At 45.5% G+C, this 21,987-nt stretch overlaps 1 protein-coding gene across 2 annotated transcripts in view; it reads right to left on the bottom strand.

The window, feature by feature from the left end:
• Positions 1-21,987, bottom strand: part of PCCB (propionyl-CoA carboxylase subunit beta) — a 418,796-nt gene that overhangs the window by 49,723 nt on the left and 347,086 nt on the right. For both annotated transcript variants that reach the window (XM_078665880.1, XM_078665881.1), the window contains exon 13: positions 20,800-20,898. In XM_078665880.1, coding sequence (XP_078522006.1) covers positions 20,800-20,898 — 99 coding nt within the window. The remainder of the gene's footprint in view (positions 1-20,799; positions 20,899-21,987) is intronic.

Raw genomic sequence — 21,987 nt, 5'->3', positions numbered from 1 at the left:
AGTATTGAGCAAAATTAAAGAGCTTTTGGCGGTCTCCCGGCTTGGGATGACGGCGGGAGGCATCTACAAAATGGCGGCGATACGGAGACGAGAGGCCCAGAGCCTGCATTAAAAGGAGGCTGCCGCTTGCCGGAAGGGGAGACGATTGCTCGGTAAACCGGAAGATTGGGACGGCTGGGGCCCCACTGGTCACGAAATAGGAGCTGCGGCGGTGAGCTGAGCGGGCAGACTCGGCCCACGCTGGATGAGCCCAGAATAGAAACAGCCTGCAGCGACGGAGCACGGCAGCCGGCGCCGAGGGAGCGGAGATCACTACATCCCCTGGGACCGAACAGGAAAAGCGTGTCTTCGGTGCGCCTGCAATATACGACCTCGTACGGGGACAGACCTGATCTGGAATGTGCGACCATGCGCATGTAGAACAGGGCAACTGGCAGAGCTATTAGCCAGTCCACACCTTTCTCTTGACAAACCTTTGCAATTCGAATTTTCAGGGTCTGATTATGTCTCTCTACAAGACCAGCTGCTTCAGGATGGCGTACACAATGGAACTTCCACTGGTACCCTAACAAAAGGGACACGTGTTTCATTAGCTCAGATGAGAATGGCTGGCCGTTATCAGAATATACGACTCTAGGGAGTCCATAACGGGGAAGAACTCACGAACCAACTGCTTGGCAGTAGTCGTGGCTGTGTAATCTGGGACTGGATATGCTTCTGTCCACCTGGACAAAGCGCATACAACTACAAGGACATACTTGAAACCTCGACATCGCTCCATCTGAATGTAATCCATCTGGAGGACTTCAAAAGGGTGGTCAGGAGGCTGGAATCCACCTTGTTCCACCGGGACACTTTTACCTGGATTAAACTGACAACATATCATACAGGTACGGACTTTCTGCTTGGCTGCAGCTCGTAAATGCTTGTTGAACCAAATGTTCTGGATACTGTCTAACATTGCTTTTTCCCCTAAATGTGCTGGACTATGTGCGGTATTGATAATGACTTGAACCATAGAGTCGGGGAGAAACCATGTGGCTTTACCCTTCGTTACCCATCCCTGATCTGTCTGGACCCCTCCTTGTTCGGACCATTTCTTGATTTCTTCAGGAGTAGCATGTAACTGTATATCTATGACATCTTGAGTAGGGTCCTTAACTGTCATACATGTAGTCGGATCTGGAGTATGTGTCTGTGTCGGATTAACTGGAATGTCTGGAGTCTGAGCTGTAAGCTTGGCTGTGCGATCCGCTAGATCGTTACCCTGGGAAATAATGTCAGTAACTTTCGTATGTGCTTTGCATTTCATGATAGCAATAGATGTCGGTAAGTGTATGGCATCTAACAGAGCTTGAATAAGGAGACCATGCTGAATCTTGGTTCCATGAGAAGTCATGAAACCTCTCTCCTGCCAGAGCACTCCAAAGTCGTGTACGACTCCAAATGCGTAACGTGAATCTGTGTAAATATTAACTTTCAGGTTCTTGGCGTGTATGCAGGCTTGAGTCAGAGCAACTAGCTCGGCTGCTTGAGCAGACAGGGTGTCAATACGGTGTGTTTCAATAACTTCAGTGTCGGTAGTCACTGCATACGCGGCTACTAGTTCTCCTGTACTTGTTCTCATGCATGAACCATCCACATAAAGTGTCAGGTCGGGATCTGGTAATGGAATATCTGTCAGATCTTGTCTTGGCTTAGTCATGATGTTTATAGAAAGAAAGAGTTCTCCCAAATACTTAGAGGTCCAGAGGGGGGAGAGATAAACCAGGCACAGATAAACAAAACCTCAATAAGGACCTATATTTCTTTTTAGCATTGAGTCAATCTTATCATTTTTTTAAAACGATGCCAAAAGAGAGAACATGTAAATGATTATTTGAACAAGTTTATTAATATTTTTTCTTTTTTATAGACAAAAATTATTTTGACACATTTTCACAACTGAATTGATCATTATCATAACAAACATTAGAATTACTCAATTTACATGTGAGCTTTCTTAAGAGACATTAAGAGTGCCCTCTAATAGCAACTAATCTAATCTATCATACATACATCCTGATATGGCAATCATACTTTAATCTAGACCTAAAATGACATATATTTCTTCATATACATAAAAGATAAATGGATACTAAACAAGAAAGACAAATACATTTGGCAGTTGTGAGGTGTACTAAATGGAATACACAGAGAGTCCAAGATGGTATAGGTCATCTAGTTATGGTGGCATAAACTAGCTGTGGTCCAAGACAGTTGTTGTTAGGCCGACGTACGTTTCGGTAAGAAACCTTCCTCAGGGCCAAGGACAATATGGAGCAAACAATTTAACTACACAATATATTAAAAGAGTTTGAGGGCATCAAACTGATTTCTGAAAAATGAAAAAGTACAGCAAAAAACATTATTATTACTTTTACATATTCTGTTTCTTTTACATGACATATTCAAACTGTGGCATCATAAACCTAAAGTTTACTCCTAATGAATAGTTTACATCTGATAAAGCATAAGAATGGTGCATATTATATAAAGGGAAGATTCAGGACTTGATCTCTATTTCTGTTCACTGCTAAAAATTCATTCTTATGCTTTATCAGATGTAAACTATTCATTAGGAGTAATCACCAGCAAGGAGTAACAACTAGCTATGAGTAAATATTTGTTATTATTTAATGTAAAAACTTTAGGTTTATGATGCCACAGTTTGAATATGTCATGTAAAAGAAACAGAATATGTAAAAGTAATAATAATGTTTTTTGCTGTACTTTTTCATTTTTCAGAAATCAGTTTGATGCCCTCAAACTCTTTTAATATATTGTGTAGTTAAATTGTTTGCTCCATATTGTCCTTGGCCCTGAGGAAGGTTTCTTACCGAAACGTACGTCGGCCTAACAACAACTGTCTTGGACCACAGCTAGTTTATGCCACCATAACTAGATGACCTATACCATCTTGGACTCTCTGTGTATTCCATTTAGTACACCTCACAACTGCCAAATGTATTTGTCTTTCTTGTTTAGTATCCATTTATCTTTTATGTATATGAAGAAATATATGTCATTTTAGGTCTAGATTAAAGTATGATTGCCATATCAGGATGTATGTATGATAGATTAGATTAGTTGCTATTAGAGGGCACTCTTAATGTCTCTTAAGAAAGCTCACATGTAAATTGAGTAATTCTAATGTTTGTTATGATAATGATCAATTCAGTTGTGAAAATGTGTCAAAATAATTTTTGTCTATAAAAAAGAAAAAATATTAATAAACTTGTTCAAATAATCATTTACATGTTCTCTCTTTTGGCATCGTTTTAAAAAAATGATAAGATTGACTCAATGCTAAAAAGAAATATAGGTCCTTATTGAGGTTTTGGTTTATCTGTGCTTAGTCATGATGTTAACTACTTCCACACAATCGTGTGTGGCAGGATTTGGATTAGCTGATGGTAACAGTGTAGCAGGATTTAGGACGTTGCAGCGTCTGATTTCTATGTGTGGCTGGAACAGTGTCAATTCATAACCTGTTAAACGTGCAATTGTCAAGTGCTGAGTTTGTGTTCGGTTTAAAAGAACTTCCACGGAGTGTGGAACTTGTACTGTCAGAGAGTGTCCTAAGACTATGGAATCACTTTGTCTGATAGCTAGTGCTGTGGCTGCAACTGACTTGAGGCACGCAGGCAGAGCCTGGGCTACAGGATCTAATGTGCTCGAAAAATAAGCACAAGGCTTGTATTGTCCTGCTTGATCTTGTGTGAGGACAGATAATGCTGTACCTTCACGTTCAGTGACGAAAAGTGTAAATGACTTACTGTAGTTCGGTGTTGCTAGAACTGGAGCTTGACATAAAGCTTTCTTTAACTCATTGAAACTAAGTGTATGTTCAGATGTCCAAGGGAGGACAGTCGATACGGCTGCCTCCTGTGTCGTTAACTGTATCAGTGGTTTAGCTAGAAATGCATACTGAGGAATCCATTGTCTGCAATAAGAAGTAAGGCCGATAAAAGCACGTACCTCCTTCTGGGTCTTGGGCTGAGGAAGACTCGCTATTAACTGGATACGGTCTGGTGTCAACTGCCTACCCCACTTGGACAGTAAGTGGCCTAAATAGATCACTTGCTGGACACAGAATTGAAGCTTAGAAGGGGACACCTTGTGCCCCATCTCGGCAAGAAAATACAAGACTGTAAGTGAGGCTTGCTCGCAGGCACGTTCAGAACGGGCTGTGATCAGTAGATCATCGACATACTGGAGCAGGGCAGTGTCAGTTGGCATGTGAATGTTGTCTAGTTGTCTCTTGAGTGCTTGACTGTAAATACTAGGACTTTCTGTGAACCCTTGAGGAGCGCGTGTGAACATATAGCTCCTTCCATTTAAACAAAATCCGAAAAGAAACTGGCTGTCTGGATGAATGGGGACACTGAAAAACGCGTTCTTGAGGTCTATGACCGTAAAAAATGTGGCTTCGGAATCAATGGCTGTCAATAGGGAAGAGATATCTGGGACAACTGGGTACTGGGGAATAATACATTTATTAAGTTCTCGAAGGTCAATCACTAATCGATATACTGGAGGTGCATTTGGGTCAGTACGTTTCATGACTGGAATGATCGGAGAATTACATACATTGGAGTCAGTTTCTACCACTACTCCTTGAGCCATAAGCTCGTCAATAATTTTGGATAAGGCTGCTACAGCCTCAGGTGGCAATCTGTACTGTCTGATTCGTGGTAACACTACACCTGGCTTAAGAGTCACACGATGGGGTGTTATTTGCATAAAGCCAACATCAGTTGGACCTTGCGCCCATAGATGCTGCGGAACATTAGACAATCTTGGATCAAAATCTCGTAATACATAGTGACCCTTGAAGTCACGTAGGAACAATCGTATTCCCTCTGGGGAACAGCATATAACTGCACCTAACTCTTTCAGTGTTTTAATGCCTAATAGATTTTCTGGACATGACTTAGTAAGTAACAGATCAGTAGTGCGGGACAATGGACCTACTTCTAGAGTAACTGGCTTTGGTATTTCATTTACAATAGGCTTTCCTGAAAATCCAAGGGAAACATTTCTAGAGCCTGAGAGTGGAGCCCCTGGAACTTCGGCATGACTTATAGTGGTCCTACTTGCCCCTGTATCAATCAGAAACTTTCTGTCTTTCCCTAGTACTTGACTGTGAACATAGGGACCCTCTTGATCTACAGGTATCTCGATGAGAGGCAAGCCTACCTCCCTCTCTAGGCTGTTTCATGAATATGGCTGATACTCTGGATACTCGGACTGTGCATACTGGTACATCTGCTGTGTAACATGCTGTGTTGCAGCGATGGGCTGCGGTACAGTAACTGTCTGTTGTGCATTCTGTGGCTGAGGAGTCTGTGAAACTTGCTCTTGTCTAGGCGGACGTGGTCTTTCTTTAGTTTTACCGGTAGCTATGTTGTGTTTCAGAACTGCACACTCGTTTATAAAATGACCTGGCTGTTTACAATAATTGCAGTTCCCTTTAACGGGAGCTGCAGGATGACTGGCTTGATTCGGACCCCTCTTCTGACTGTCTTGTGGAACAGATTGTGCAACTAGTACTTTCATTTTCGTGTCTTTCATACGCTTTCTCTCGTGTTCTTGCTCTTCTCTGATTCTATTCTGGTGGTATTGAAGCATCTGTAACATCTGGGACGGGGTACTAGCTTGCCAGGTACTTTCGACTTTCAAAACTCGGTTCTTAACTTGTGGACTCGAATTCTCGACTAATTTAGTAACAAAAAGATGAGGGTATGACTCGCTGCTTGTCTTGAGGCCACTGTTTATGGTAAAACATTTTTCAAATCTAGAATAATAATCACTAGTATCTTCATCTTGTTTCTGTTTACAGGCTGAGATTGCATCCCAGTCTTCTTTTCTAGTAGCTAATAATCTGGGCAAAACTTGTATTAACAATTCTGGTAATTCTTTACATTTATCTCCAAGACCGGTACCTGGTACTCGTGCCTTGTCTTCAGCTTCTAGAACTGCCCAATCGATCTTTTTCTCTCCCACCTCCCATTCTTTTTCTTTGAGTTTCTCATATACCCCTGCGGGCAACAGGACTTTTAACATTTTAATAATATCTGGATACGTGTATTCTCCCATACGGAGCATGTCTTTTAATTCTCGGTGGAACCCTGCTGGATCTTTATCATGACAGGGAATTAATTTTTTCATCTCTAAGAGTTCCATCTTTGTGATCGGGGTGTAAACAAACACTCGTTGCATTTCACCACCCTCTGTCTTAACTGGATGCACTTCTCGTAACGGATTCTGTCTGTCTATGTAAAAGGGTTTACTTTCTGGGGGTGAGACATGAACAAAATGCGGGTTCAAAAACGTTTTATATTTGTGGCGCTGTTCTAGAATGACACTAATTAAATCGGTACCTAAACCTTTCCATTTATACTGGAGTAACTCGTTCAGGACATCGTGTAACGGACCTGGATCAGAATGTTGACCCTCATACAAAGTGATGAGGTGTTGGATCATATACATACCCACCAGTCGCTGCTCGGCTGGGGGCAATTTCAGAAACATTTGTGCCACTATTTTGTCTGGAAAAGTGGTAGAATCAGTAATCCATCGGACTGCTGATCGGACTAGTTCTTGTTCATGCATAGTACTTAACTCGCTATAACCGATTCGTGATTTCAGAATGTGATCGGTAGCTTGAAATACTTGTTCTAGAGAACCTTGTTCTGGTGCCGGATGATGGAAAGTTGACTTGTGTTCTAGGCGTAAATGGCGATCTGGAAATCTAGATTTTCCTACATACGCTATTCTGGCGGGATTCTCGTCCTCTACCTCTTCAGTAGAGTCATTTTCTTTCTCGCTTACTTGTGCTGCCTTACGTTGATCATGTAACCTTATTATTTCCTTACGAATTTTCTTGTACATACTCTCTATACTACCGATAGTTCTATGCTTACCGTCGGCTATATTATCACTCCACCTTGTCAGGGTTCTCATTTCGGCTTGATCTTTGGTCGGATAATCTTGTTCTCTTATTAGACAATTAATCAGAAACTTTAATATCATGAGCTGAATTTCAGCTTTCCTTTGAGACATGGCGTCACTAATACTTTCTGGATCATTCCCTGTACGGATGAAACGATATATTCTGTCTAGATCTTCTTTCATATCTGGTAGGGTGTCTAAAAACCCGAGCACCCGTCTCACACGTATGGAATATAAAATCATACTATCATCACCTGTGACTGGGTCATAGCGACATTCTGTAAGGACTCGTCGGATATCTGCAGCGGACTGATATTTGGGCGTACGCTGTGACGCACATTCATGTAACTCGGCCAACGTTTTACGTTGGTGCGGTGGCGGGGTACCAGGAGGACCTCCTCCTGCGGCCCCTAAACTGGAATCATCGACTGATGCTCTTCGTACTAGCGCGGCGGGAAATTGAAATGCGGGCTGAACTTGTATGGCGGGCTGAACCTGGGGGACCGTAGCAGGTACTGCAAGGGGTGCCCCGGTGTCTGGAGGAGCAGGAAGTGCCTGATTTACAGGGACTGGCGGAGCGGGATTTGCATATTCTGGGACCGTGTCGTCCAAATAGGACGAAATGAAAATATCAGCTGCGGTCGGTTTGTGACGTAGCTTGAGCGGAACTAATGGCGGCGGGAAATTACTGGATGCCTCCGGGGTCGCTTTTGGCAAGCCCTCGGCAAGAAGAGGATACATACCCTTAATGAGGGCGTTCCTCTGTCTGTCTGATTGTTCAGTTTTAACTCGTTCACCTATCTCGATTAATTCTTTTTCTTGGGCTCGTTCTAAGGATTCTCGACTTATTTCTGACTTTCTGATTTCTTTTTCGGTTCTTTTATGAGATTCTTTGCGCCATAACTCGATGGCATCTTTCTGTGAATGTCTGGCTTTCTTTTTCCATAATGCCTCTTCTACTCTCATGATGCACTCGGCATCCCACGTACCTGATACGGGCCATCTATACTTTTCCTCTAACTCTTTGGTATACTCTACCCATAAATCTAGATACAATATGGCGCTAATGCCATGCTTCTGATACATGAAATGACCTGGACTGTCCCTAGGCGGAACAGGAACTGCTGCTTCTAGCAGACCTTTTCTGGTTTTTAACTGACGCAGTTTTGAAAAGAGCGGCATGACTGAACTATAATCTGGACACAATACAATACACAATAAACACGATAATTACTTCACACTCATACCACGACATTAAAATACATGAAGAACATTGTGAATACTAGTTCGAACAGAATACCACCTGGAATACGGAAAACAGAATACATGAATTTTCTCGAGAACATAACTGACTAGAACAGGAACTAGATGCACTGCTAAAACAGTACTAAACTTACCGGTCTCATAAAGAGACACGTCAGGACCCGCATCCACCGAAGTGGACACTTCGTTTGGGATCCGTGTACCACCAAACCCCACTGACCAGAGTCAATTAGATTGACCCTGTCTAGATACTCCCCAGCAACGGTACTCACCGGGCAGCAAGAACGGAAGGCCTCGGACTGGACTGGACTGCTTCGACGCCGGACGGACGAACTTCGGACTTCTGTTACGGGTGGGCCTCCGGATACCTCGGACCTTGGACTCTCGGCTTGGGCTCTGGTCGGGACTCGCCGCGTTCCTCCACCGCCTCGTCTGGATGCTGGACCGCCACCTCCGTCTCCTCCGTGGGCCTGAGGGATACTTGAAGCAGAAATATCTGCACGTGCACGGTATGGTTCCGTCACGGCTGCAGAGGGTCAGGGGGGGGGCACGCGTGGCTTCACCGGCGCGTGGGGAAAGGGCAAGACCTAATGGTGCGCGCAAACTGGCAATGACGTGTTACTAGGAGAAGCTGGGGGCTACGAACTCTGTGCTAGGAGCAGAGACTGAAGTCTGGAGAGTCAGGGCGACATGTACCTAAGCAGTATCTAGTATCTGATGTTTAGAGAACATGTTGATAGAATCCAAAAGTTATCGGGGTAAAGGCTAACAGACTCTAAGACTGGAGCATGCATTATTCTACATGTAGTGCATGATGAAGAATATTAAATGACCATAAATACAGTATTTCTCTTACATGGAGACGTAGAGGCTAGACAATGACGGAAACTATTGATGCGGTTCAGTAGCTTTAGGAATGCAGAGAAGGAGGACTGGACTGATAACTAGAATCATAACATACTCTTGGCAGACTCAGAGGCAGAGCCAGGCTGAACCGGGCACTGTGAGGCAGGAAGTAAGTGAAGGGTCAGGAACACAGGTGGGGGCTGTATCGCTCCTCAGCGAGGCTCAGGAGACAGGAGCCAGGAGCTGAATCTGGTGTCCGGGCCCTTTTGAGGCCTAGAAACGGGGACTTTACAATGAAATAGCGTGCACACTGAGAAACGTGGCAACGTAGCTTTACATAGGCCTGATATTCGTAGTATTCACGAGAACTGGAAACTGGCATACTAGAGAGAGACACAACTGTAATTGCGTCATTAATCGAACATGGGGAATATATATGCATATTAATCATGCACACATAACATATGATGGAGGACGCGTAGGGACACAGAACATGGCAGAATTTACTTTTCCACACATCTACCCATCGGGAAGGCCGGGTCCTCCCAGTTTGCATATGCCCAGTACTTTACCACACTGACCTGTGGGGCCTCGGAGTATCTTTTAACGTTCAGAAGTACTATGCCTCCCTCAAACTTGGAGCACTGTAGGGCCCCCTTTGCTATTAGGGTTTGGCCTCCTGCCCAGACTTGTGTACTCACTATGGAATCCACCTGGGGAAAGAAGGACTTAGGGATTCTATATGGGCTATTGTAGGAGATAAAGCAGCAGAGGGATAGACATCATCTTAAACATTGTTGCTTTGCTCAGTAGGAACAGTTGCAATGTGCTCCAATGTTTCACATCCCATTCAAGAGCCTGAATCAACGGCCCAAGGTTTTACTCACTTTTTTTTTTATTTACAATTCACAACCCTTTACTCCGATTCTTTTGCAAACAAAAAAACCTCTTAATACAAGTGTCACTACAAGCCAAGAAATTGATTTCCAAAACTTTTCTAGCATGGATATCTTCCTTAGAGTCACACACCTTGTCCAGCATCAATAGCAACTGCACCTATGCACTAATTATCATGTACTGTTGTTCGCAAACCACAGACAATCATTATCCTCAAACAGCACCATCCTACTCCCATTTCAAGCATTATAATGGAACTACTGTTCAAGACAAGTAACTTACTTCTCAAGCAAGGTTTTGAGGATTAAATAGCTTTTAGAGTTAAGTACCAAGCAGTAAACATACAAGGGATGGGAAATATGAAGAGTGTGCTTTTTATCCAAGTAGTTGTTTAAAGCAGGCTTTCCATGAACAAGCACGTCAAAAAGCAACATCCTACTGACTAGCGGCTTTACTGACTTCAGTAAGCGTAAAACGTTCCCTTTGGTACAGTGAAACCTCAAATGCCTGGAAGAAGCTCACTTTCTAGATGGGGTATTTATTTATTGCGAGCACTTACTTGAAGAGGCGCATTTGACAAGTTTTTGTGTAAGCCATAGATCAATGAGAAATGAAAACCAGACTAGTCATTCTGAATTTCTTTGACCGTATTACTGGATGGAACCTTGGATTTTTTTTTTAGAATGATGCATTTGCAAAGACAATTATTAAATCTCACCCATAAGGAAAGAACACTAGGGAAGAGATGGACCGGTTCAGGTGAAAGAATGAGTTTGGAAGATTAGAAAAGTCAACATCTCATCAACGGACAGAGCAGGTATCTCAGAAAAATCATTAACTTTTGGCAGGCATAAATGTAGCTCTCCATGGTAAAAATCTAAAGGAGCCATACTTGACCACAGTTAAGAAGCAGGCATCCATAAATTGAACAAAAGTCACATTAATTTCCTAAATCAGAGTTCTCTAACTGGGTCACACTTGAGTTTTGTTCCTTCCAAGAAATCACTAACACCATGAAGAAAAGGTATTTGTTTTTTATTTGACGATAAGACCTAATGGTTGACAAATGTACTGTGATGAGAGTAATGGAAAGATGAGCTTATCAGAGGGAGATGGCAGGTAGCATCAGTTTTGAGACACTATGTAATAGGGCTTTACAGCTCACTATTCATCAGATATAAATATATTTGACTCCTTGAAGAGCGACATATATTTATGGAAGTCGTTCTTCGTGAGATTTACTTGCTCATACTCTACAATTCCATCTACCAATAACCTGTTTCAGTAGTGCAGTTTGTGATTATGCAGCCCCCCCCCCTTATGAACTAGGAAGTGAAAAGTCCTGACTAGTAAGCTTTGCGTTAGGAAACTCAAAGAACAAAGAAGGCCTGAAAGTGTGAACATAAGAACAGGCTGGCAAATTTCTAAACGAGGTGAAATAGCCCTGCACTCAACATCCTAAATTAATATACTGTTTTGGGGAGCAGAGGTTTTGGAAGTAGAGTACAGACATTAATTGTATCTACTGTAAAAGCACTCATCCAGGAAACACTACTAACTTGGAGGTGAATCTTTGACATCTTGCATTTTTCACAGATTCAAGATGTCTCCAAGTTATTCCTTAAAACCCAAAATAATTGTTGAGTAACTTCCTGTTTAAGCTCCCAATAGGCGAAGTGCTAAAAGTGTCTGATGGGTGTTTCCCCAGTCACCTTCTCCTGGAAGATGTTGAGTCACCCAATCACCCTGCCAGGCACAACCTAAGCCATGTATTGGCCTTTGCTGAAGGAGTGCGAGTGTGTCGCATCTTCGTTTCAAAAGCAATACTGTGGATGTGTTGCCCATTTCTTTGCATAATTTTAAAAGACAGTTAGGAAATAATACTGAATAAATCCAATGAATGAGTTCAATGGGTTGCATCTTCCTTTGAGAGCACACATATAAATAAGGCTCAGACCCAAGAAATATCTTCCCTATACCTTTGGGCTAACTTGCAACTAGGGTAGAGTTCTACTAGTAAGTTCAGATTGGATGTTCCAGAGCCCAGTTAGGCAGGTGCTGGAGACCACTGAGCTCACTATTCTTATGCCTGTGTCACACAGTCATCCAGAAATTCCCCCTTAATCCTCCTCTTGGAGATAGTAAATCGCCTTAAGACAACATCATTCAAAGGCTAATCTTAATTATTCCAACTACCGTATGTCCTTCAGAAAACCCCAAATCATTTAGTCTCCTGATTGGATCAATTCCTCTCAATTAGATGCTGTTCTGATGTATGAACCAGGCCAGTTTGGGGGGGGGGGGGGGGGGGGCGTGGCTTGGAGGCCGATGAGGAAAGCTGCGTGAGCGACGAGCTCCGCCAGCAAACCCGACATAATCCTGATTAAACAATGCATTGGACCCCCTGATGCCACCAAAAGATCGGAAAGCGGAGCATGCCTGTACTGGCACAGTTCTGCTGCAGTATTGAGCAAAATTAAAGAGCTTTTGGCGGTCTCCCGGCTTGGGATGACGGCGGGAGGCATCTACAAAATGGCGGCGATACGGAGACGAGAGGCCCAGAGCCTGCATTAAAAGGAGGCTGCCGCTTGCCGGAAGGGGAGACGATTGCTCGGTAAACCGGAAGATTGGGACGGCTGGGGCCCCACTGGTCACGAAATAGGAGCTGCGGCGGTGAGCTGAGCGGGCAGACTCGGCCCACGCTGGATGAGCCCAGAATAGAAACAGCCTGCAGCAACGGAGCACGGCAGCCGGCGCCGAGGGAGCGGAGATCACTACATCCCCTGGGACCGAACAGGAAAAGCGTGTCTTCGGTGCGCCTGCAATAGACGGACCGGAGGCACGGGAGGAATCCGACCTCACACTGGTGAGTGGGGCATGGCGAGACTTGGGGCCGCGGACTGCGGAGGTGGGCGCGGGACCCCGGGGACGCTACGTCGTGCAAGCCGCGGCATGGGAGTGAGCGCTTGCCCAGAAAAGTCTGTTGGCCCCCAGCGGGAGCCCTGAGCAGGGAAGGAGCCCGACAGCGGAGAGCCGGCGCCCAGTGAAACAGCGGCAGGAGGGCAGGACTGATAGGGACAAGTCCATGGAGGTGCGGTGCGATACGGCAGGCCCGGGGGGGGGAACGGCACTGAATGACTTGCCTCCCGCAAAGTGAAGCACTGCTACGGGCCGGAGCGGTTGGGGATTAACTAAGCTCATAGAGCTGACCGGGTGCCACTATTATCAGCGCCAAAGATACTGATCAGGACAGATGGAGCTTGGCCCAAGCTCAGAACAACGATGAGAGCTAGTCCCACTTGGGTTCCCAGGTAATGGTGCCTTATCATTTGTGCCTCTGCTGAGGGCTACGATACTGAGCCATTGAAGTTGGTACTGCACACAGAAACAACAGCAAGCAGGTGTGCGCTAAGATGGGTGGAGATGTTAGCTGCCCTCAGGTTGGGAAGATGACATGAATACAGCTGAGATATAGTGGTTCCCTAGACTAGACTTCTGCAACAAATGTGAGGGGAAACAACTACACGGTCGGACCCCCGGAACCGCGCGCAATAGCTCTGAAGACTGATCATTGTTGGGTGCGTGCGACTTGACCAAACCCCTAAAAGCTGATAGGGTGGACGCCGACGGACCTCAATATGGGGAAATTGAAAGGGAAGAAAGAAGGAGCGCAGCCGCTCTCGGACAGCAAGCCCCCTGGCCAGGCTGAACCAGACGCGCAGGAGGCACCTCGGGACCCTATCATGCAGCAGCAATTCGATAAAATCCTGGCAGCGATTGCAGATTCCAGCACTGCTCTTCAGCAAGATATCGCACAGGTGGCAACGGGCCTTGGCCTCCTAAGAGCAGACCACTCCAAGCTAGCAGACAGTGTGAAACTGGTGGAGGGGGCAATTCAGGACGCAGAACCAGCACAGAATGCACTAAAAGTCACAGTGACAAACGCCTTGGACCGTGTTGCGGCGTTGGTGAGGCGCGCTGAGGATGCCGAAAGTAGAAATTGGCGGAATAACATTCGCGTAGTGGGTCTGCCCGAAAAAGCGTAAGGATCGGACATGGTGCAGTACCTAGAGAACTGGTTGAAATCGGTGGTGGCCCCAGAGAGATTGTCATCCTTTTATACCTTGGAACGAGCGCACAGAGTACCAGCTAGACCGCCGCAGCAGGAGCGACCCCCACGACTGGTGGTAGCCTGCCTGTTGCACTTCCGAGACAGGGATCTGCTACTCCAAAAGGCGCGCACTGATGGCCCTTTCCACGTCGGAAATAGCAAGGTCAACCTATTCCTGGACTGTACTTTTGAGAGCCAACGGCGCCGCTCATCCTTCTTGTCAGTTAAAAAAGAGCTGAGGGAAGAGGGTCTTCAGTATTCCTTGCTGTTCCCAGATAAATTGAGAATAATCATAGATGGCAAGACCTGCTTCCATGAAACCCAGGAAGAAGCATGGATGTGGCTGGAATCCTATAGAGCTGGAAAGGATGATCAGGGATGAAGGACCCTAGACACCCCAGAAGGGCTTCAACAGCGCAAATCACAGAGACTCCGACAAAGGCGGTGAGGTCTGCGGAGGCCCTCAACATCGCAAACTGAGGTAGAGCCGCGGGGGTGCTGGAGGCAGTATCTGCTTTCTCAGGAGATCGGATGATGCAATCCCCGGAAGGCACGGACTCAGAGAAGGACAAAGAGCACTCCGAATCTGAGACCTCAGAAGCGGACAGCATACGGATGCCGCCGATCACGCCAGCAACAGCGGATGGGCTACTAGACTAATAAAGGTTGAACTCTGTGAGGCTCTTATGAAACTGCTGGGGATGGTGAGAGGGATTGTGGACACTGCTGCAGGGGTGGGATAATGTTGTTGGATGCTACGGGGGAGGGGGGACCCCTCCGTCTCAAATGTGCAGTGATAAGCTCGAACTGTTAGTTGATGCTCAATGAGACTAAAACTGGTGATTGGGGGAAAATGTATGGTGTATTCTTATTTCGGGTTTTCGGGGCGGGTATGAGTCCAGATTGTAAGCGGCATCCGTTGGCACTGAGCTCCCCTCGTTGCCCATAAGGCATGCCCTCAGTAACTGCTGGTGGGCTTAGATGTGTGCTAATTGTTGCAGTGGTTTGGATGGGGACTAGCTGTTTGGTTCTAGGTCCTGTTCTTGGGGGGGGGGGGGGGGGGGGGGGGGATGTTGGGTAGTTGGGAGAAAGGTTGGGTCAGGGGGTTCACCGGTGTGGTTACAGGGGGTACAAATTGAAATGCGGATGTTGCACTATAGTGATGGGGGCGATACCTGATTTACGTTGTATTACCTGGAATGTGAGGGGACTTCACACAATGACAAGGCGCCACAAGATCCATGCATACTTAGTCAGAAGAGGAATACACATAGCATTGCTTCAAGAAACTCACCTCACCAAGGCAGAGGGTATGGCTTTGCAACGGAGATGGAGAAGACAGGTATTCAGCACCGCATACTCTGCGTTTGCACAGGAGACATTGATCTGGATTAGGGCCGGGGTTCCTTTCCAGGTAACGAAACAGACAATAGACCCTGAAGGCAGATTTGTAGCAGTAGAAGGGAGACTTCGCGGTAGAGATATAGCGCTCTGTAGCATTTACGCACCAAATATTGACCAAGCGTGCTTCCTAGAATGTTTAGCTGGCACGTTAGCACATTACTTTACAGGCTCTGTAGTGAGGGGAGGGGATTTTAATTCCATAGCGGACGTATCACGAGATAGATCGCACCCCCCACTGGCGGACTCCCCTGTGCATAGACTAGCTAAATGCAGGCTGGAGTGGCAAAACAGATGGAACTTAGTGGACATGTGGCGCACACACCATCCACATGACCGGGACTACTCATACTCCTCTGCGATGCATGACCTGCATGTACCTTTTATGCTCCACATTAATAGTGGCATCCATAGTGCACACTGAATATCTCACCAGGGCAATGTCTGCCATCCCCACTTGGCGACTACGACCTGAAACATTAGATGACCCGATTTTTCAGAGGGAAGTAGATGAAGGGATTACACATTACTTTACAGAGAATGCTGACACGGCGTCCACAAGAGCAATGGAATGGGATTCCTTTAAAGTGGTAATACAGGGGCACTGCAATGGTAAACATGTAGGGGTGAGGAAGGCACTACTACAGGACGTAGACCGAGCCGAGGGTAGATTAAGAAAGGCGGAACTAGCAAGGCCTGGACATCCTGAAGTGCAGGCAGAGGTAGTTGCAGCTAAAGAAGAGGTGGCAGCAGAGATAGAGAGACTACGTTGCTTTGATCATAAAAGTACACTCTGAGGGGGATAAGGCGGGGACATTACTAGCTTGGTTGGCCAATCCGACGAAGCGGGGCACACCAATATTAGCACTAGAAGATGGAGATGGGGAAGCGGTGTTTACCCAACGTGAGATTTTAAACAGATTCTTGCAGTACTGTGAGGCATTGTATAGGAGCTCGTTGGTGGCTGGGGACTCAGAAATCGACCCCTTTCTGGGTGGGATTTTACTTCCAGAGTTAGAAGAGGAACAAGCGAAATGCTTGGGCCGTGAAATAACGATGGAGGAAATTAGGAGTGCTATCAAGCACATGGCCCGTAATAAAACACCGGGAGTAGACGGATTGCCTGTAGAGTTCTACTGGCAATATGTGGACTTATTGGCTCCGAGGTTGTTGGAGGTATATAGAATGGCGAAAGAACTAGGTCAACTCCCTGGATCAATGCGGGAAGCACTCGTAATCCCGCTATTAAAGCCTGGCCGCGAAGGAACAGATACAGCCTTCTATCGCCCGTTATCAATGCTGACTACTGATTACAAGATTTTGAGCACGATATTGGCAACTCGCCTCTTGCAGCACCTGACTGCTCTGATCCATGAGGATCAGGCTGGGTTTATCCCGACAAGGGACACAGCCTCTAATGTGCGGAGATTGGTGAGGATATTAGAAGAGGATCAACCGGGTGCACTGAAACCTATGGTGCTTTCAGTGAACATAGAGAAAGTCTTTGATAGTTTGGAATGGCTGTATTTGTATAAGACGCTAGGACGCTTTGGAGTAGGAGACGACTTCGTGACCTGGACAATGGTGCTATACACATCCGCAGTGGCTAGAGTGAAGGTGGGAGCATTGATATCACCCCAATACCGAGTGGCCCGTGGGACGAGACAGGGGTGTTGGTTCTCCCCCTTATTGTTTGCCCTAGCCATAGAACCACTGGCGGCAAGAACTAGATTGGGAGAGAGCTATGACGCCTGTTGTACAGGGGAGATCAGCAGTATATTTCGCTGAATGCTGACGATTTGTTGATGTTTCTGGAGGATGCAGGGAGTGCACTGGAGGGGGCGGCGAGCTTGCGGTCAGAATTCAGAGATATTTCAGGCCTACGGGTGAATTGGACCAAGACATGTCTGTTTCCGGCGAGGCCCGGGGAGCTACCACCCATCACATCTAGGGAAGTGCGGTGGGAACCGACCTGCCTAGCATACCTGGGTGTACATATCTATCATAGGGCCAATGATATGCTGGAAGGGAATGTGGGGAGATGCGTGATAACATTGAAGGGTAGCATGGTCTTTTGGGCTACTCTCCCGCTATCTGTAACGGGTCGGATAGCTCTATTAAAAATGGTGGCACTGCCTAGGCTGTTATAGTTTTTAGAACGTTGCCTGTCTGGATACCGTGCTCGATATTTAAATCATTGAAATCCTTGATTGTGGGGTTCCTATGGGGGTCTGATAGACGGAGAGTGGCCCAAGCGACACTGATAAGACCAAAGGCAGAGGGTGGCCTGGCAGTCCCCGATTTCAAACTGTACTATTTGGCGGCCCAGCTACAGGTATTGACGCAGGCAGTGGCGAGGGAATTTAAAGGCCCTGAGTACCTGAGAGGCAGGGGGATACCACGCCATATCATAACCTTCATAGTCATGCAACAAAAGCTGGACCTTAGGGATCACTCCATGGAGGAAAAGACTTAGAGACTGTGCTGGAATCGTTCACAGCGTAGGGCGGGAGTCGTACATCCCTATGCGCCCGAACTCCCGTTGGGGATGGCTACAGCGTTACCCCACAGAGACGATTGGACGTCTTTACAGGACTGGGAACAGGCAGGGATCCAGGTAATTGGGGATCTATATGAGGAAGGGGAACTGTTACCTTACCAAGCATTGCAAGCGAGGTACGATCTGCCTAAAGGAGGATTTTTAATAGACGCCGCGCTGGTCTATGCACTATGGGCACAGTGGAGAGAAGGGCTCACAGAACCTAAAACAACAAAGGCATGCCAATTTATAATGATAGCGGCTGGGACTTTAAAGGCGGTCACATGTCTGTATTCTAGAATGCTGAATGAAGGGTTGGCACCACCGGACACATTAAGGGTAAAATGGGAAGCGGGGATCAGGAAGCCCATACCGGAGACAGCATGGGAACAGATAATGCGTAGGGCTTGGAAAAGCACGAGGAACGCAAGATTTCAGCTGGTGCCTTTTATATATACTACACAGGGCATAGTTAACACCGGGTAGGATTAGGAAGTATTTTAAAGTGGAGGAGGCAGCGTGCCCCCGGTGCGCGGGCGAAGGGGTAGAGCTGGAACATATGTTTGGGAGTGCCCTAAATTATTGGTCTACTGGGAGGAAGTAGGAGAAACACTGAATAGGACCATTGAGCGACAATTAACTTTTGACATAGAAACATGCATACTGCACTAGTTCCCTCACACACCCAAGACCAAGGCGACAAGCAAATTCGTAGATATGGGGCTACTGCTAGAAGAGCGAAATAACGAGGCATTGGAAATCGAAAGACGGCCCTAATAGCAAGAGATGGAAGGCTGAGTTTTTAAAATGGGCAAGCAGTGAGTATCCTTAGATATCAGCAGGCGCGACGTCTAAATAATGAAAAGGAACTAGATTCCGCAAACACATGGGAGACATTGATACAATCTTTATCAGGTGGAAGAGTAGGAGAAGCGAACTGGGTGCCATAAAGTCCTCTTGCAACTACAGGTACATTGTGGGATGCTTTTAGTAGTAGCTTCATCACGACATGAGTCTGGAAAGGATGCTCACAGCAACACACACCAGTGGGGAGGGAGGGCGACATATTAGGGTTTGGGGGTAGTCTAGTATGAGATTTAAGACTGCAAAATTGAGATCTATAGTATAATTACGTATAAATCATCAATGTACTATTGTATTGCATCAATATACTACTGGATGGTCCATGTGTGATAAGTTGGGGGAGGAATATTGGGATGCTTGACATAAGATGATGGTGAATGGTTACGAATAGTGTAATTTGGACATATGAAACCAATAAAAATATGTTTTCAACAAAAAAAAAATTAACCAGGCTAGTTTGCCTATAAAAGACATCTCTAACTTTTACAGTATTTGAACAATCAGTTCTGCCAGCTGGATATTTTCCGATTTAGATGTACTCTGAATTAGTAGTGAATACGAGATACTGCGTATTACATTTGGCGTGCAAACAACCATGTGGGCAGGGATTGGTGTCACTACAACGCATGCTTTTACATCGCATGCCTTTACAACGCGTTTTTTACATCGCATACCATTACAACGCATAATGCTTTTAGGCGCTGGATAGTGAATTATTTAATTTACTATTCCAACTCCAGTCCCCGTGGATAGCAGGGAAGGTGTTGGATAGTATATTAAATACATTCCCTATCCTAGAGCGCCCCCCAGCGCATTGCGTTGTAATGGTTTGCGTTGTAATGGTTGCGATGTAATGGTAGTGCGTTGTAAAAAATTCGTTGTAAGTGATGTTCCCCGTGGGCAGGTATGTATCATTCACTTCAACTGCAGCAACATGCTGCGGACGGATGTTCTTCCACAATTGCCCCATTTGGCTCTATCTAACACTTGGCGGTCTCTGGAGTTAAATATGTTTAGAAGCGGAGAGAAAAAAAGTAAATCAAGTGGTGGAAGTACATAGATAAACTTAAAAATCAAATAGAAATGAAGCAGATTTTTCAGATTACGTCAACAAAAATGGTATGAGACCGTAGGTTTGTGAGGACAATTTAAAGTCAAAAGTCGTATCTTTTTCGTAAAGGGAACTTCACTGATGTCACCAAAGTCACCGAAAAGGATCTTCGTAAAACATGAATGTGAATCTTTCAAAATTAGAGTCCTTGTCGGAAGCCAAATTAATTTCCCTAACATTGCAATACTTGGCCTTCCGTTGTTAATTTTCTCAATTTTCTTTTGTTATTGCTCATTAACAGACGATAACCAATTGACAATGACGATATACGAGGTAAAAGCATTTAGTTACAAGTGCAGTAGAAACGATTCATCCCTCACTGCAATTTACAAATAGCCCTTCATGGAGGGATTTCATCCCAGAATGAAAGTTCGGCAGATGGGTAAAAGCAGAAACTATAGATATATCAATTAGAAGAGAAATTGCACATTTCAGCTTCTTTGCCTTGGAACAAAAGTTCAGAATAGTACAAATGTAACAGAATTTCTTTAACAAGACATTTTTAACCAAGTCACGTCTCAATCAATTCAGAGGTGTTTTGCTCGCTTGGATATTTGTGCGTAACAATTAGTCTATTGCTTGGAAAGAAGAATCCTTGTCTTTCACAGGTAGGTTGTTGGCGCCACATGCTGTTATTTGCACATTGTTCTGACAACTTTTCATTTAATATAGGATTATCATTTGAGGAGCCACGAAGTGGAGAGTAGATCTTACAGGAGAGCACAGAACAGTGGTCACAGACAGGGTGAAATTCTGCAGGGAAAGGCTTACCTTGGCACCCATGACAGCAACTTCAGCAGTGGGCCAGGCATAATTTGCATCACCACGCAAGTGTTTGGAGCTCATGACATCATAGGCACCTCCGTAGGCCTAGACCGCAAATTAAGATACACGGACTGTGATTGCTGAGCCTATACATGGCAGATCACATTCACAGGTCAAACAGAGTGCAATACACGATGTCACAAGGAACAACAGTACTAATAAACAAAGTTGTAAGGGTGTAAAGGAGAACATATATAAAATTCCCATAGTGCAGTTTCTAGCATATATAAAATACAATTCTCTAATGCATAAGAGGATGTTAATGTTAAGATACATAGAGCTATATTCAGGGGAACATTCCCTAATACGAAAAGTATTGATGAAAAACAGCTCTTCTAATTCCTCTTGACAGTTCTCTTCCTCCTCTGCCTAATGAACAAGTATAACGATGTATCTGTAAGCGACATAGCTTAGTTGTAGATTCCTTACCTTTAGAATTTCGCCCTGGCGACAGTCTGGATCCGGAGTTTTTTCTTTAGCAGTACCCCTGTGCGCAGGTAGGTGGCGTCTTGGTCGCCGGGATGACGTTGCTGTGCCTACTTAGATGCCGCCCATGCGCGCTGTCAGTTCCGACATGACTTTCCAATGCAGAGCCATGCAAGACACTGACCACTCGTACACCACAACAAGTGCTCTGAATGGGAGTTCCTATCCCTAGAAATCAGTTCACAGAGCGAGAGGATGGGTGGGGCAGTAAGGCATCTACAACTAACCTATGTCACTTACAGATACATCGCTGCCGAAGGAAAATAACTTGTTCATTTGAAAAAGACAGTTAGTTGTAGATTCCTTACCTTTAGAATGGATACCCCAGCAATTCCATCCCCGGTGGATGGGATACGAACCAAGTTCAGACAAGAAAGTCCTGGAGGAACGAACAGGCAAAATAGCCGTCCCTCGGGACTTGGCTGTCCAGGCAGTAATGTCTTGTAAACGTGTGCAGAGATGCCCATGTTGCCGCCTGGCAGATATCAAGGAGTGGGACTCCACGTACCAATGCAGTGGTCGCTGCTGTAGCCCTAGAAGAATGAGCACGCAACCCCACCGGAAGATCCTTCTTAGCTGAATCATAGCAGATCTTTATGCAAAGGACTACCCAGCGAGAGATGGTACGTTTTAGAACAGCCCATACTT

This window comes from Lissotriton helveticus, chromosome 11 (genome assembly GCF_964261635.1).
Source record: "Lissotriton helveticus chromosome 11, aLisHel1.1, whole genome shotgun sequence".
In the NCBI taxonomy this organism is placed as follows: Eukaryota; Metazoa; Chordata; class Amphibia; order Caudata; family Salamandridae; genus Lissotriton; species Lissotriton helveticus.
The sequence above is the reverse complement of the archived record's forward strand: the minus strand, read 5'-3'. Positions and strand labels throughout refer to the sequence as shown.